We start from the raw sequence: 16,422 nt of genomic DNA, 5'->3' as shown, positions 1-16,422 counted from the left end.
CAAATCGGTAACCTGACCCCGTTGCTTTGGACAGGAATGATTTTTGATGATTGAACATGCTCTCCAAATGCTCCAACTCTTCAACGATCCTGACTTCAGAACTGGGCACAAGCTAGAGGGGTTGGCGACCGTGCTCCAGCTGTTTCTTCCCCAGGGAAATAAACACTTGATGTGATTTATGTCATTAGATGATAATCTGACAAGTGACTTTATAAAAGAAGGAAGCCCAAACCAATCAAAAGTATGTTAAAACCTGCAGAAGGTGCAGATCTGGCCCAGTGTCTCCCTGCAGAGATCAGTCCCTTTCAGGAATGTCTCAGCTCAGTAATGCCTGGTTACTGGAGAATCCTGGGTAAGTCTGATTAGCTGCAGTGGCTTTGAAACACTACAAGTCAGGCCGTGATGCGCCCCTCTGGACAATCCTGGGAGGTCTGCAGGGAAGGTGCTTAACCAGAAATAAAACCCAGTTGCTTTTCTTTAGAGAAACTCATTCAAATCCTGGCTCGCACCACAAACAGGCACTAGCCCCGTGGTCAAAGTCTCTCCTGGGGATACACCCACACCAGAGCATTCGGCCCAACGTAGCACTGCTGGAGAAGACTGGGGGCTGGAACAGCAAGGGACTGCGGTGTGGTGTCACCCGGATCCTTGGCTCCCTGGACTAGAACAGGGAAATCAGGGCAGGTGCACCGTGATCCAAGGCTGCACTAGTCGCAGGGGAGATGAACTAGATAATGGAGTTCAGTTTCAGTGATTCTAGGAATGGTGCAGCAGAGGGTTGCTGCAGGGAGCTCAGCGCCAGAGTGCAGTGACTGAGCAGGGTCTGAGGAACCTCACACTGCACTGTCTAGGCTCCTGCCATCCCATGTCTCCTGCCATTTCAGTTAGATGTGTTTTCACTTCTGCCCTGAACTGCTGTGTAGGATTGTTGCTGCATATCCCACCCCAGAGCTGCTGCAGTTCTACAGCGGCGGCAGAGATTCCTGTATGTAAAGCGCTTCGGGAATTCGGGGCTAAAACCTCCACAATACAAATGCAAAATTATGCTGGCTAGCCACAGCCAATAGCAGCAGTCTCTTCAATTTGGTTCCCTACCTCAGGTAGTGAAAACTGGCACTGAAGCTAGTGGAGCTGCTCTCATTTTCACCAGTTGCAGATCTAGCTGGCTGTGTTTAGTCTCTGGTACTCTGGCAAGGTAATACTCTACTCAGTCTTCAGGAACTGTGGCTGGCTAGCAGAAATGGCTTCTCAGTGCAGGCGGCTGTACGAAGGATAAACAGCATACCAGGTAAAATGAAAAGTGAGCCTTTTTATTGTGTTATCAATTCACTTTTTAACAACAATTCCACAAAATATTAAACACTGTGCAAGAAATAGTTCTATGGCACACCAGAAATAAAAACCAGAGATCCAAAAATGCAGACATTCTGAAGAACCTACATTACATACACTGATTACTTCCTAAAATACAGTTTTTACAACCCTTGATTTGCATTTGGCAACAATATCAGAGTTTGGCAAAATAATAATAATCGGAATAATAAACCAGAGAGAGAAATGAAGAGCGCTAAGTGTTAGATGCGTGGCTTCTTGTTTTGATGACGGAAAGGCGTTATTTTTACTCTAGTTAAATAAAGTTGACTTTTTAAGTTCTCGTAAAAGGAAGAGGGACTTTTGTTTCCCAGAACTGGGCAAAGAGCGATGAGTTCCCCATTAGCATTTCCTAAGGGCAATGAGCGGAACACCCTTCAAGCCCCTCCTCACACAGCTGGAACGTGAATTGAAGGACATGGACACAGTGCTTGAGGCCCAGAGATCACTACAGTATGAAAGGGGTTGGCTTTTTAGAAGCACCTAGAGCTCTGCGCTCTTGTTTGTCACAGGGCTGAGTGCACCCGAGTGCAAAGGGGGCACAGAAGCAAGCATTGCTGCTCTGTCTTGTTGCCAAGTGCTCAGCTGGCCTGCTCTCCTAATGGATAAGCCTGGCTCACACAGGTAAGGATGCTGGTCAGAGCTAGGTAAGGAAAGCTGCCTTTATTCTAAGAGGAACAGGACCAAAGATGCATCCTGGAGAGGCAGAGCACTGGAGTTACATTTATAACAAGGGGGCTGTTTAAGGGGGGGTTGGATGGGAAATAATCCCAAATCCTAGGCAACCATATGCCTGGTTTCAAGTACAGAGACCATCTATGGGGAAGGCCATAAGTAACATTCCAGGAGCGGGAGAACTGCCTGATCTTTCCAGCTAGAGACATCATGCAGCCTTTGTTGTGTCACTAACCTGTTTGTTGGGGCCCAGATACTTGGCACACAGCAGGGTAGCCTCTTGGCTACTTGCTAGCCCAGCAGGAAGCCGTCCAATAGCAAGGGGAATGGGCTGGCCTAGAGATTACATCCCTGACCTTTCTATTTTAGGCAACAGCTTCACCACATGCTAAAGAAACCTCAGATAAATTTGGGAATGTTTGCCACCCAAAAAGGCATTTGTGGAGTAAGTGCTGAGCTGGCACTGGCTGGCTGGCCACAGATTCAGCTCACAATCATCCTCCCCCCTTTACATTTCGGAGCACTTAAAAAGTCCTGAAACTGTCATTTTTTTATTTGTTTGTTTTTTTGGCAAATACACTAACAAAGTACAAGCAGCTACTGTAATTTGCACTTATATTTATGCTATACAAAAACATCTACGGTATGATCACCCATTTACTCAGACAAGGAAAAACTAAAAATGGTTGAGGATTTCTCCACCTAGAGGCAAGTCACCAGTTGAAGATACATCAGATACGAAGTGGCAAGGCTCCTAACAACCCTCCCGCCCCCCTCAGAAATAACTGTTCAGACCCAGCTGCCTTCGCCCTACCGTTCCCCTTATATAGTGCCAAGGACTTCCATTCACCTCCATCGGTGGAGACCAAGGAGGGGCAAGGACTCCTGACAGCACAGGCCATGCACGTGTGAAGGGTTCATGAAAACCTGGTCTGAATCAGTGGGGCCCAAGCTGCCAGCTGCTCCCAGCTTCCCTCCTCCCCCTATTCTTTGCATAGCTCTTGTGGGGAAACCACAAAAACATCGACTGTATGAATCAAAGGAATTGGCTCTTGCTTGGCACACGTGGCCTGTCCCCTCTCCCCTTCCCATCTCCCCCACCTTCTCAAATTGTGTCCTGCACCAGAAGACCATTCCCCCGCAGCCCTTCTCCACACATGGGATAATACGGCAGAGGCTAGACTCCACTACAGCTTCATGGTGTAAAGGACCACCCTCCCTGGTTATCAAACCGGCTGGCACGCTAAAGGGATTCAGACAGAGGGAGGTTAGGTGAAGGTGCCGTACTGGATATGCCAGGCAGAGAGAAAGAAAAGGAAGATCGACACTAATTTGCTAAACTATTAAATGACTGGCTGGTGGAATTCAACAGCAGAATGACCTGTGGGGGAACCAAGGGTCAGCAGTTTATATGATTACTAAAGCCGAACCCTGCAGAAATGGTACAGGGGGTGAGAGCTTGACCCAGGGACGATTCGAAAGAGCTTTGGGGAGAAGATGGCAGTGGCATGGGACGCAAAAGGGTTGCTGGAAGTGGAGAGAGGGATGGTGTCAACCTCAGAGGTGTAGGTTTGGGGAGACTCCTTTGGCTGTGCGAGCTAATGACACTGGCCTGTCCTTTGCTTGGGTCTGGAGTGGAGTAGAAGTGGATAGCTTCTGCAGTAACCTCTGTCACTAGCTCTCTCCTATGCACATGAAGAGCCCAGGTCTTCTTGTTGACCCAGAAATTCGTGCATCTGCCTAGATTGCCCATGATAGCACCATACACTGTTCTCTAACGTAAAGGAAGAATCAGCAATCTGGAGTAGAAAAATAAGGCTGGACCCACACTAGGTTAAGAACAGAAGGAATCTTTAGTCTACAGGAGAACGCCCCACTGGGGAGAATCCCAGACACCTCTTGGGACAGTGTTAATTTCCCACTACAGGAGTAACCTTCGACAGAGTCTTAAATCATATTGGATAAAGGAGAACAAAGGCATCGCTCGCTGATTTCATGGGAATAGCTCAGCCTACAGGAAGCCCCAAAGGCAGCTGGCTGCCCCGGGAGAGGCCCATTGGGTTTCTTGGCTGACAGAGCAAGCTTAACGCTGTGCACTGGACGGCCTACAGCAAGCTAGCAGTTCACAGTGCAAGGGAGAGGCGCGGGAATGCTGTGCCAGCCCAGAGGCCTTTAACGAGCACGTCTTGGGGATGGTTCACTGCAGAGGGAAGCAATACCCTCCCCACTGCTGCCCACTTCCTGTGGCACACAAGCGAAGGCAGGGCAGGAAAGGGAGTCACCCAGGGCCCTTGGAAAGGCCAGTGGAAGGCTGAAGCTCCCTCAGCTCAGCACGAGGCCCCGGAAAGCCAGGCGAAAGCGACAGCCCGACGTACGGTATGTGTGGCAGTTTGCAGTAGTGTTACAAATGTGATTGTTCTAAAAAATTGTTTAAGAAGGCAAATGATCATGTAATAAAAAGCTGCTGGCAAAATATCTGGAACCCAGGAGATCAACAGAGCTCGTCTCTCCTGCATGACAGGAGCTCCCGTCCTGTCAAAAGCCAACCCTGTCAATCAGTTACATGAGCAGGTCGAGTGGAGTGGCATTTAGGAGAGGCAGACTTAGATTATTAGGTCCCCCCTCCCCAGTAGTAAATCTCACATTGAATGGAGAGAGGTCGAGAGTTACTCCCCAAGCAGACAGGCACTGGATGCACACTGAGTGGTAAAGAATCGAAGCTAGGTTTCTGCCCAAGGGCTGGTGTCAATGACTCAGCTATTATCCCTATAGATTTTAGCCTGTATTGTGGCACTAGTGCCCCATTTCACTCAAAGTAACTGCTGTTGGATGGCATGCCAGGATTGCGAATCCAGAGCATAGCCTGGGCTCCAGAACCGCCTTCAAGAGCGTCACACGCTGCAACACTTTTCCCTTCCAGGAGCGCCACGGACATAACGGGGGTGCAGTGCCTGCCTGCCTAGGCTGGGCTCAAGGCAAATCCCCGGTTGCTCATTTTACTATTAAAAGGTGCGTGCAGTCTCCATTATTGATATGCAAGTCTTCCCTCCCCCAGACTGCACCTCAGAAGAGCCGAAATCCTCAGAGTTCCCATGAAAGCTCAAACCCAGGTTCTCCTCTAGTGTTTCTTGTCCATTGCACAGAGATCAACCTGGTGACAGGAAGCATTCTCTGGCCTGCCATCATTTGAGGGTGCCAAAAATGCAAAGCACTGGGTTTCTATTAAAGGCCTAGACATTCCCAAAAGACCTAAAACACTGGGGAAATGGCTCAGTGTGGCAGGCTTCCTAGGATTCCGTATTGGAGGCTTTTTTCCTTCTCATCCTGAACACAATCTGGACCCAAACGTGGCAAGAATATGTACAAATGGACACCCTGTGAGTCAAGTGAAAACGATTAGTACTTGCACCTTGAATTTGCCAGTATTCAACTCCCGTTTTAAATCAGAAATGAGAAATTAGTAACTGTTCTGCAGCCTCAGCAGCTTGTTCATCCCCCATCCCTCTGAAGGGTGCCATTCCCCTGCTTCTCCATAGAAACCTGGGTATTCTCTTTTAGGAAGAGATCTAGGCCTGACTGTTTAGATAAAGCCGACAGCATTGGACAGGTTCTCTTATAAGCTGGTAAGCAAATCCACTGCTGTGCCAGAGGACTGTTCAGAATTCTGTTGTGTTCTTATAAAATGTTCCCAGCATGCACCCCGTGCTAACAGATCTAACTAGGCGGGAGAGGCAGCAGTACTTCCCTGAGCTCTGATCTTTCTCCCAAGCACCATTTGGGTTGCACTGCAGGGGAGGGGGTGCTCAGAACTTGCACGCTGCAACAAGGATCCACAAAGCAGGTTAAAAGGCCCAGTTGTTATTACAGTCGCTTATATCCTGCAGCAGGTGACACAGGCAAAGAAGCAGTGACTACCTCCCTTCTCCCTTGCCTGCTCTGCATTGAGTTTGTTCCCAAATTTGCAGTGCCCGTAGTTATGTTGGTAAATGAAAAATTAGTTAAATTTCATAATTCCAAGGGATGGGAACTGTTGGAGTTAATACTTTTTCCTGACAGCCTTAAACCGCCTCGCTCCTCCCTGAATAGGCTGAATGCAACAGATTCATGTTAATGACTAATGAGAAGGGAAGGAGAGCTGAGAGGTTAACAGTGGCCACTTCTAGTGTTTTGGACCTAGAATCTCTGAAAGGCCAGGATAGAAAAGTGGCAACAGGATACTGCAGAACAGAACAAATCGCACCACCCATCAGAAAAAGGCAGAACAAACCCAATTCAATGCCCTCAACATCGCAATTCTGCTAGGAAAATCGTGGCAACACCACAGAACTAAAAATCCAAACTGTGATCAGAGGGTGTAAACACCCACATCTCCTTTGCCTTGGGCCAAGCACGACTTAAGGAGAGTTATTTCATTTTTCATGGCTGATGGGTTACTCTACAAAGTATATTCCCTCCAATGGGATTCGCTTGTAACAAATACCATAAGATCACATGATGCTTCAGAACCACATGCCACATTTCATGGAGAGAGAAAGTTTCATGATTTCATTACACATTATAATGCAGCTGTCAAACACTCTGCTCTCCTTCCCCCACCAATAATTCTGAATTTACTAATTTATAATATCCATTTAAAAAACAAAATTAAAAAACAGCCACTCCCACCCTCCTCCCCAAGAAACAGAGCGATCAGACTGAAATTCTTTGAATACGTCAACTGGAATAATTAATTGAATCAAAAGTACACCCAAAGCTTTGCCCAAATACTTTAAAGGTCAAAACTCCATCTTTTTAAGAGGCCATGAATCCCATTGGCAAATGCAGTTAAATTCTTGTTTCCCCACCACCCTGAAACTAGAATTAGTATTAATAATGCGCCCGCCTGTCCTGACGGTTTTTAAATTGGAACTCCTCTCAGTACGGAAACCGCCCAGGAGCAGCCGAGCCCCTTTCTGAACACTTCAAATTTGAGATTTTACGTTCTATTTGAATCCAACATTTAGTGTTTATCTCTCTGCGCAGTTTTAAGTTTGGGACTTGGTTTAAATTGATACAGAACGGTGCCCTGCCTGAGAGAGTGCGTGCACGCGAGAGCAAAGAAAGCTATAGGATGATACAAGGCTTTTTGTCCTTAAAAGGATTCTCCGAGGCGGGTACTCCAACCAGCAGTGGGTCATTCCTGGCATTTTGCTCACAGTAATTCATTAGTTCAGAAGATGCTTTGGAGACCTAAATGTTCAGAGAGAAAGAACAGGTTTAGTGAGAAAGAACAGGTTTAGTGAGAATGCCTTGGATATCCCCACAAACTCCCCTTATGGGCAACACTCAGCCCATGCAGCCTGCACTAGACCAGCTGCTCTTCAACATTTTTGAGTTATACAGATGTGCAGCAAATACTCCAAGGAGGGGACAGAGACTGGAATTTTAGGGGTGGTGAAGTTACAAATCTAATGTTTCCCTACGGGAACTCTACAAAACTGATCACCAGAAATAAAAAGGGGAAATGAGCATGGAAAGAAATGCTAAAGACTCAGGTATAAAAATAAACAAGTGTAAAGGAAAACTTGTTCTAGTAAAAAAAGCGAGAGAATTTGATTTTTTAAATTATTACTTATGGGACGGGGGAATATTTCTGTCATCTTTCAGGACGTTAGGAGAGAATACATGCCTGGAAGTGGTCATTCTCTGCTGCTAAAAATGGAGGTTTTGAAAACCACAGCATTGAAAGCATTAGAAGCCGTTACTTATGATTCTGCTTATTTTAGTTCAGAGATTTATTTTGAGAACTTGGAACCCGGAGTAACAACCCAACCAAGACACTAGATGGAAGGGCGGCTAACTTGGATGCACCTTTTAGTAATTAGAAGCCTGGGATACGTGGTTAGCTTTAAGTCAGGGAGGATTCGTCAGCTTTGGAGACCGTACTTAACACGGTATCCTTTGCTATTGACTTAATAGCTGGTTGTACATAAGGCTAACACAAAACATACAGATTCATCACATCACAGGGAGGTCTCTTCTGGTCCCAGATGTGAATTATTCATATTTAATAGCTTTATTCTAGGTTTCTATTTCAGCATCAGAGCGTGCCATTGCAAACCCTACCCGCAATCACAGATTAAAGAATGAAAAGACCCTGTTAAACTTAATTCCATCCCACATCCTTGGGTAGCACAGAATGGTCCTTTGCTTTCTAGCACTTGGTCCACAGCGCGAACAATCGACCCAAGCAAAGGAGCTTCCACTACTGCCCTTGGGAGAGGATTTTAGTCTAACAGATCTCACTGGTAGGAGTAATTATGAGGAGGAGGAGGAGGAAGACAGCCTACACGATGCCCTCGCCCCAGGATGCAGTCAGGATACATCCTCGTACAGCCTGCAGAAGAGGCGCTTACATTGGAAGATTCAGCAATTTGGTGCATTTCAGTTTCTAAACCTTCTAGCAACAACTCAGCATACAAAGAGCCAGAGGAAGGCTGGCCTTGTGCTGGAGGCACTGGGTTGGGACTCTGGAGATCTGGGTTCAGCTCCGGGCTCTGCCACAGACTGACTTTGGGCAACTCACTTCATCTGTGCCTCACTTCTCCAGCCATACTTTCTCATACCCTCTGTTATTATTACTGAGGGGCAGGGACCATCACTGTTTATTTGCACGGCACCTAGTACACAACCATGGTTGGAGTCTCGGACACTAGTGCAATAATACAAAAAGTACCGAAAGCCTAGGAGTCATGGCAGGATTCTAACATCAGCTGTCACTAGCCATCCTGACCAAATATGTGGAGGGGACAGTAACTACCTCCTCTGCAATCAGTGACAAGGTCAAACCTCCAGATGAAACCAACTACTCATACATGAGGCTCTAAGGAACAGTAATGACTCCTAATCCCAGAGCAAAGGGAGGGGAGAGAGATTATCTTGACAGGAGTCTGACAGTAGGTGGGCTTGAAAGCCCTGGCAGTGATCCTAAACCTTTAACTGATCTATAAACAGCTGAAATGAACTGAATAAGGGAGTAGGAAGAGAGACAACGGGAATAATACTTAGTCCGGTCACGAGTGTAGGGGACTGGACTAGATGACCTCTCGAGGTCCCTTCCAGTTCTATGATGCTATGTGATATTCTGTACGAGAGGTGTGAAAGCTACAGAGGCTGGATGGCACAGTGAGTTATTCATGAACAGGAGAGAAGTGTGCAGTCAATCAGCATTGTGATGTGCTGGTGAAGCATAAAACCTGCACAGTGTCAGGTCCAGCTGAAGTCATTCATTGCTCAATTCTCTGAGTATCTAACCCTCCATCCTGGAGCTGGGGGTGAACATACTGCCATGCTCCTCTCCCAACTCATTCAACAACATGTTGGCGGTGGAGCGTCAGAGGACTGGAACAGTATTTGCATTTATCTTCATAGCTGATGTTTTAGTAATCACTCCTCAAGGAAGCCCACCTTTTTCTCCCGTGATAGAAATAGGACTTCACCCACATTTATTTGCAATGCAGATAGACATTTCACTCCTTTCAGCTGTGAAACATCCAGAGAAGAAAACGGAGGATGTAGAAGGAACAAAAAAAAAAAAAAAAAAAAAAAAGATGTGGGGGAGGCAAAAATCATGCGCATCTGATCCACTCTCTCACAGGACCAGCAGATAGATTGCTTGGCCAGGGCTTGGTTTGTGGCTTTAACAAAAAAAAAACAAAAAAACACCACAACGAAAACCCAAAGTTGGCCTAGACAGCACGTCTTCTCCATACATGCTACATAGTGGTATGCTGCAGTCCTGCTGCTGCTGTTCTTTCCCCCAGCAAAGGCTCTACAATAAGCACAAAGGCAGGTAACTATACCCACACCCTGCTTGCTCTTCACCACACGTGGTTTTGGATCTGAAAGTCAGAGACACTTCGTAATACTTGGAGACTCAGCAATGTCTGTGCCAGGGAGACCTGTAATTTGTTGAGTCTTCCCCAAACTGGCCTCTCAGATCAGTGCATCACTGGAGTCTGGAAAGTGGTGCCCCTAAAAACAGCTACAAAACCTCAGGCTGGATTTAAAGAGAGAAATTCCAAAGCAGAAGTAGCTCTCCCTGCCCATCAAAAGTTCAAGATGATGAATCTATCCCTGCAAGAGTTGCAGGAACTGACAGTCAAAGAAAACATTCTTCAACCAGGAAGCGTTTAAATCTTAAACCAGGAAGAATTAATGTATATTTAACCATTATTTTAGTTTTTACTGTGTCTTTCATCACCATCCAAAGGCTTTTTTTGCTCTGCTTGTTGACAGGAAGTGATTTTTCATGAACACTTCTCTGCAGTTACCCAGCCACCCACCTCCCCTCCGCTCCCCCGGAGCTTCACTTCAAGCCACTGACAGCAGAAACATTATACAACCTTCCTGCCCCTAAAAACCAGTGCATACAAGGCAAGTCGTTTTCCAGATGGGAGCGACAGTGCTGGCCGTCTGGACAAGTGCAGTTCTTCCAGGGCACAAGAGCCCAGGGTTCTAAGGAGGACCTTGGGAGTCTTGTCCATTGGGGTAGAGAGGTCAGGAGAGTCACAGGAGACAATGCAGTTTGTAGGCAAGGATACAGAATGACTGCAGCCAGCACGGCCAGTTAGTACAAGGTGCTAATGCACGAACTAGCAGCTGTACCCTTCAGCAGAAGCTGCCCACAGGAAATCCCATGCTCAATGGAGACACGACAGCCTCCTGGAGGGCTGAGAGGAGCATGGATCCCAGAACAGAGTACAGTCCCTAAGGATCCACTCTCACACCCGCTGTGCCTCCTGGGAATTGGAAAGAGGGGTCAGAGGCCATTTCCCTTTGCCCAAAACAAACTCTTCAAGAATGTTGTGATAAAATGCCTCAAAGCAGAGTTTAACGTGTGTGTGCGTACAGAGACGTTGCATTTATTTTGTATTTTAAGACACAGCAATGGCAGAGAAACAGCAGTGCAGCCAGAGACCCTTTGGCAGAGGTTGTGAACCGTGTTCAGGCAGGGTAGAGAGAAATAAAAGTTGAGATGGTTTGTGCGGTACTCACTGGGGAAGCAGAATTCACTAACAGGTGCTGCAAAACCCAAGTCCACTGAAGAGGTTACAGCAGCATGTGCCTCTGCTACAGGGTGCTTTTAGTGCAGAGTTGAGAGAACTGGTTCTGCCCATAGCATGACTGTAATGGTGACCGAATGTTTTTCCAAACAAGCGTTAACAGAGCAATATGCAGGCGTTAACAGAGGGGCAACATGCAGCCATTCCCATGAGTTAAAGGAAACTTGCTAGCAATAGGCATTGATTCAAGAGCAACATGGAGGGGACCTAATTTATTTTTTCGTAGCCCATTCTGGCACAGGCTAACAAGCATTGAACATAGAGCCCCCCTCTTCCCCTCCTCATAACCACTGAGAGAAAGGTTACTCGTGCATGATACGCCCAATCCCCTTCTCACCTTGATCCTCTCAATTCCAGCCTCGATACGGAGCTGCTCCACCAGCTTCCGGGCCTGTGCTATGTTGTTAGTCGTTGACATTGTCTGCCATCAGTTCTAGCCCCCAGCACTTGAGAACACTACGACAAAGCAAAAAGAGAGTAAAAGGTTGGATTTAAGAAGCAAAAGGTTCACTCTGTGCTACACCCTCTCAGAAAGCTGGACAGGGAGAGAGTCTTAAAACAGCAGGATTTCACCTTCTTGTCCACTTCTTTTCTTCATACTGAACCCAATGCAACATATATAAGATGTCATTGTTCAGAACTGCAACAAGACACTCATGTAACCATTCTGGAAGAGATCTCATGTAATATGTTGTGATTCTTTCCCAAGTTCCCTTTATTAGATACATTTTGAATAAAAGGTAATTCTTGTGCTCCTGTTTATATATTATAAGGGTCTTTTCAGCAAGGGAGACGCTAACTAACTACAGAGGAAAGTGAAAAGACTATGCAGAAAGTGCTACCAAATTCACAAATTAAACAGACTGAAAAATTAACAGGAACATTTTTTCAGTTATTGTAGGTGAAACATTTTTAGTTAGACGAGTCTCATTGTTTCCTGAGGTTTCCACTGTCCTGGTCAATTTGTTGCATTTCCCTGTTGTCTCATCTCATACTTAGACTGGAAGCTCTGAGGCAGTAACTATTTCTCTGCTCTGTGTGCATGGAGCCTCGCACAGTGGGGCCCTGATCCATGATTAGGGCCCTTCGGCACTAGCACAATACAAAAACAACACACATCACCCCCCAGCAATTTTTAAATGGGTGCCTTTGAAAAGCAGAGTAAGAAGCTCAAACGGTTCGATAAGGGAGAAGTCTCTGCTGGGATCTGAATTTAGATGGATAGTCAAGGAGCAGAGGAGACCCAAGGAGGTTCTTCCCAGGGCTGCAGGGGACAAGTGGGGCAATTTGTCCCAGGCCCCACAGGGGTCCTGCGAGTCCTGGCACAGCGGCGGTCCGGGTCTTCAGTGGCATTTTGGCGGCAGAGGGCTCTTCAGTGCTGCAGAAAACGCGGAGCGACTGAAGGGCCCCTCACCACTGAAGACCCAGACCACTGCCGGGTGAGTACAAGCGCCGCAGCTCCCCCACTTCACCCCAGGCCCCCTGAATCCTCTGGGTGACCCTGGTTCTCCCAGATTGCAGGAACAAAGGGAAAAGCTTTCACACCAGAAAGAAGCCCAGTGCTAGACAAGAAGCAGAGAAGCAAGTCAGATGAGCTGATGCAAGGCCATTACAGGGATATTAAGAGCATGTGTCTCAGATGAGGTCTTGCAAAAGAAGGCCATGAATGCACATGAAAGCCAAGTGCACAAGAACAGTGCCAGTGGAGGCGATATGTTTCAGAGGAGGTGGCAGCATGGTCCAGAGTCACAAAAAGCAACATTAAGGGATTTCATTGTCTGTCTCTGAACTGTGACCTGCTCAGCTGCCCTGGGATGGAGGGTCCAATGCAGAAGGGACTGAGACCTGGGTACCATCAATGCCGCAGAAAGTCAAATACACTGGGGGACTCTTATGACATGGTGAGTCTCCACCACAGGTTGTATTGTTTAGCTGTGCAGTGCAGACACAAGCAAGGTTTCAACCATGCTTACGCCTTGGATTTTAAGGCAGCTGCAGCCTGGCTCAGAACAAACATGGTTCCAAGGGGCTGCACAGGAAAGCTGAGGCAACAATTTAACTGTCCAGGACTAGGGCTCAGTGGTTTGAGCATTGGCCTGCTAAACCCAGGGTTCTGAGTTCAGTCATCGAGGGGGCCATTTAGGGATCTGGGGCAAAAAATCTGCCTGGAGATTGGTCCTGCTTTGAGCAGGAGGTTGAACTAGATGACCTCCTGAGGTCCCTTCCAGCCCTGGTATTTTATCCCATGAATGAATTTGCAGAGCAGAAGCCAGTTAAATTCAGGGCAATCAAGGCAGAATAGCTGAATGCACTTTTTTAATGCCAGAAAGTAACAAAAACAATGTTGGGTGCTATCTACTTATCGGCAGGTTTATTCAAATTAAAATAAACCTCTGCTACTGCCATCCAAATCTGTTGCTGATGAGTGACATGGCAGTCCCCTAGTGTTCAATCATGGACGCAGCACGTGATATGCAATAGTGACCCTCTGCCACAGTTTCAGCCTGACTCATTTGGCAAATTTTGCTCCCTGATACCAGCCACTGACTAGTCCCACAGGCTGCTGCTACATTTGTATTACCCCAGGACAGCTACAGAGGAGGTCATCCGAAAGATCCTGCTGGGCATCTCCTGACAGTGACTTATCCAGGAGCTGCATGAAACTGGTGGGAACTGAGACAAGAGGGAGGGATGGTGTTAACACTGCCTCCCATCTTGCAATTCCTACGCCAATTACCAACCCCCTGATAATTGCAACTGAACTTAAAATGAGACCAAGCACCAGGCTGGAGATGAACCACACTCCTGGATCTCTAGTCAGCCACCTACGGGAATCCTGGTGTGCCAGCTTTAATCCACAATGTTTCCAACTCAGAGAGCTTCAAAGCAGACACTAAACTGCTCTTTTTAAGAGGGAAAAACAGGCATCTGTCCTGCTTAAAAATATTCCTCTCAGTCTAAATATAGACATTACAGGGGTGTATTCTAGACCAGAATGGCATGCTCTGGGCATGTTTTGCTTGGCAGAATTGTGCAATCCTCATTGAACTTTTAGATCCATGACAAATTCTACTCATGAATTTCGTTCTGTAACATTGAATGCTGAAGAAAAACAAATGGTGTCTCAGCCAACATTACTAATTCTATTACTAGACTACACCCTAATGCAGTAGGGAGGAATTTCTTCAGAATTTTCCTTCCCTGTACACTGAAACATATTATCAGTGCAAGGTACCAACCCTTAACATACTGTTACCGGAGAATTTGTAGTCAACAGTATTTTAAAAGAGCAGGCAATTTATTTATTTATTTATTTTTAAAACAGGAGGAGGCAAGTCAGCTCATGTAGAATTTCTAGTTTCTCAAGAAAAGCTGCAGAGAGAAAATCCAGGTGGTTTACATCAGAAAGTAGGTCTTGCCCCAAACTGGTGGCACCTGCAACTACCCAAATCCAAACTCGGGTAACTCTGCAGGTCAGGGCATCATGGTATCTGGAATTAAAAAGTGATGGGATCCTTTCAAAATCTTAATTGTATGTCTCAGCACAACTACCCTCACGAGACCCAAATGTCACAATCTTAAAAACTTTGCTTCTCCGCAGTACAATCTGCCTCCTAGAGATTGCCTGTAAGGGTGCTTGGCACAGCTTTAACTTTTATGACTCAGCACTTTCCTAGACACAGTCTGACTAGGGAGAGCGCGTGCGTAGGACGCTCCAAGATTTGATCTTTTCCCATGATAAAGCAACCACAGTTCCACCTCCCTCTCACACAACAGTTTTGAAAATAGTTGCTTTAAAAAGTAGCCTTTTGAGACTGTACCAACATACGCTGGGAGCTGCAAAAGGCACTTTATCTTGAAAAAAGGTTATTATGGTATGAAGAGCTACATAAGAACTGCTAGTCTCCCTAACAAATACTGACAAATTCAGAAGAGGAATGTCAGTGGCCTGTGATGCAACCTTGTATCATTTATAGGAAGCAAACTTATTTAGCACTGAGCTCTTATACTTAAATTAAGCCAGAATTAGGTATTAATTAGTAGTACGCGTCTATGGCATTAACAGTGTGAAAGGCAGGCTGGTTTTAGTGCAGCCAACAGCATGTTTGGATCAGTGATGTCTCATTTACATATCTAAAGAAAGTAAGTTATAGCCTGGTGAAATATCCTATTAGACAGCAGGATTATCATTAAAAAGGGAGCTACAGTGGACTACTTCCTACAGCATATGCAGCGGTATTAGGACCAGGGAAGAGAACCATCAAGACCTTACTGCAAATAAAGTACCCAAATAGTCATTGTTAAAATATTAATTGTTCATCTGGATAAGGACTTATCACAGAGCTGAAGGGGGGACATACAAGCAACCAGACACCATTTATGTTTGCAACAGCACAAGTCACTTGTGTGTACCTTTACAGCTTTCTGTTTATGGAACACCACCGGTGAATCAGCCAAAGCCTGTTATTTAACGAAGTTAGTACAATGCCCTACTTAGGGTATTGATATAAGTGCAAGATCATGCACAAATTTGAGCTAATTTACATCAACATTCAGCTTAGTTTCCAGATGAGAGACAAATCTGACACAGCAAAGGACAGGTCTTGTCACCATGCTCCTCAGGGTTATCTGCCTCTTCTGCTAGCTTTACAATTCTTAAGCCGATAGTCTAAATTAAACCTTTTGCAAAGGGCAAAAGTCCATACTCCTCCCATGCCCTGGCTTAAGAGAGTCCATCTGCAGCTACACACTGTCTATTGACTGCAATAGTTTGCAACACAGAACCAATGAACGCATGTCCTTCACTTTTAACATATAAATGACATTTCATTTAGTCACTTCAAGAAGTGCAGAAGAAATCCCTCAAATGGTTAATTTGGAAAAAGCCCACAAATAACTCATTCTTTTGAAGGTAGGCAGATTTCCTTCTGCTGCACTATCCTATTTTTTTGACAAAAACTCCCCCAGCTGATGGGTATAGTAATGGGACATACCAACAAACAACATTTGAGCGCAATATAATCCACGTTCTACCCATTTCAAAGCAGAGCATCACTAAGAGCCACTGCTGGTATGTATATTAGTTTTATGGCAACAAAAAGATGAGGTGGGACAACAGCCCTGCCCGAGAGTTTCCAATCTAAGTTTTAGATGCGACACCAAGCAGGGAGGAAGGAATACGATCATAAGGTTACTCTGTTTAGATAAGTGCATGAAGTAGTACACATACCAACATCTGCATGCTACTGCGATGTAATGGTTTGAGAAAGTG

At 46.0% G+C, this 16,422-nt stretch overlaps 1 protein-coding gene across 9 annotated transcripts in view; it reads right to left on the bottom strand.

Moving 5' to 3' along the window:
- Nucleotides 1–1,289: 1,289 nt before the first annotated feature.
- The window catches only part of GNG7 (G protein subunit gamma 7), a 136,424-nt gene continuing 121,291 nt past the window's right edge, over nt 1,290–16,422 (bottom strand). For all 9 annotated transcript variants that reach the window (XM_050933977.1, XM_050933981.1, XM_050933975.1 and 6 more), the window contains 2 exons: nt 11,488–11,606; nt 1,290–7,275 (listed from right to left, as the gene is read on the bottom strand). In XM_050933977.1, the coding sequence (XP_050789934.1) occupies nt 7,150–7,275; nt 11,488–11,568 (207 nt within the window). In that variant the 5' untranslated portion in view covers nt 11,569–11,606 and the 3' untranslated portion in view covers nt 1,290–7,149. The remainder of the gene's footprint in view (nt 7,276–11,487; nt 11,607–16,422) is intronic.

The sequence above is a fragment of the Gopherus flavomarginatus genome, chromosome 24 (genome assembly GCF_025201925.1).
Source record: "Gopherus flavomarginatus isolate rGopFla2 chromosome 24, rGopFla2.mat.asm, whole genome shotgun sequence".
Classification (NCBI taxonomy): Eukaryota; Metazoa; Chordata; order Testudines; family Testudinidae; genus Gopherus; species Gopherus flavomarginatus.
The sequence above is the reverse complement of the archived record's forward strand: the minus strand, read 5'-3'. Positions and strand labels throughout refer to the sequence as shown.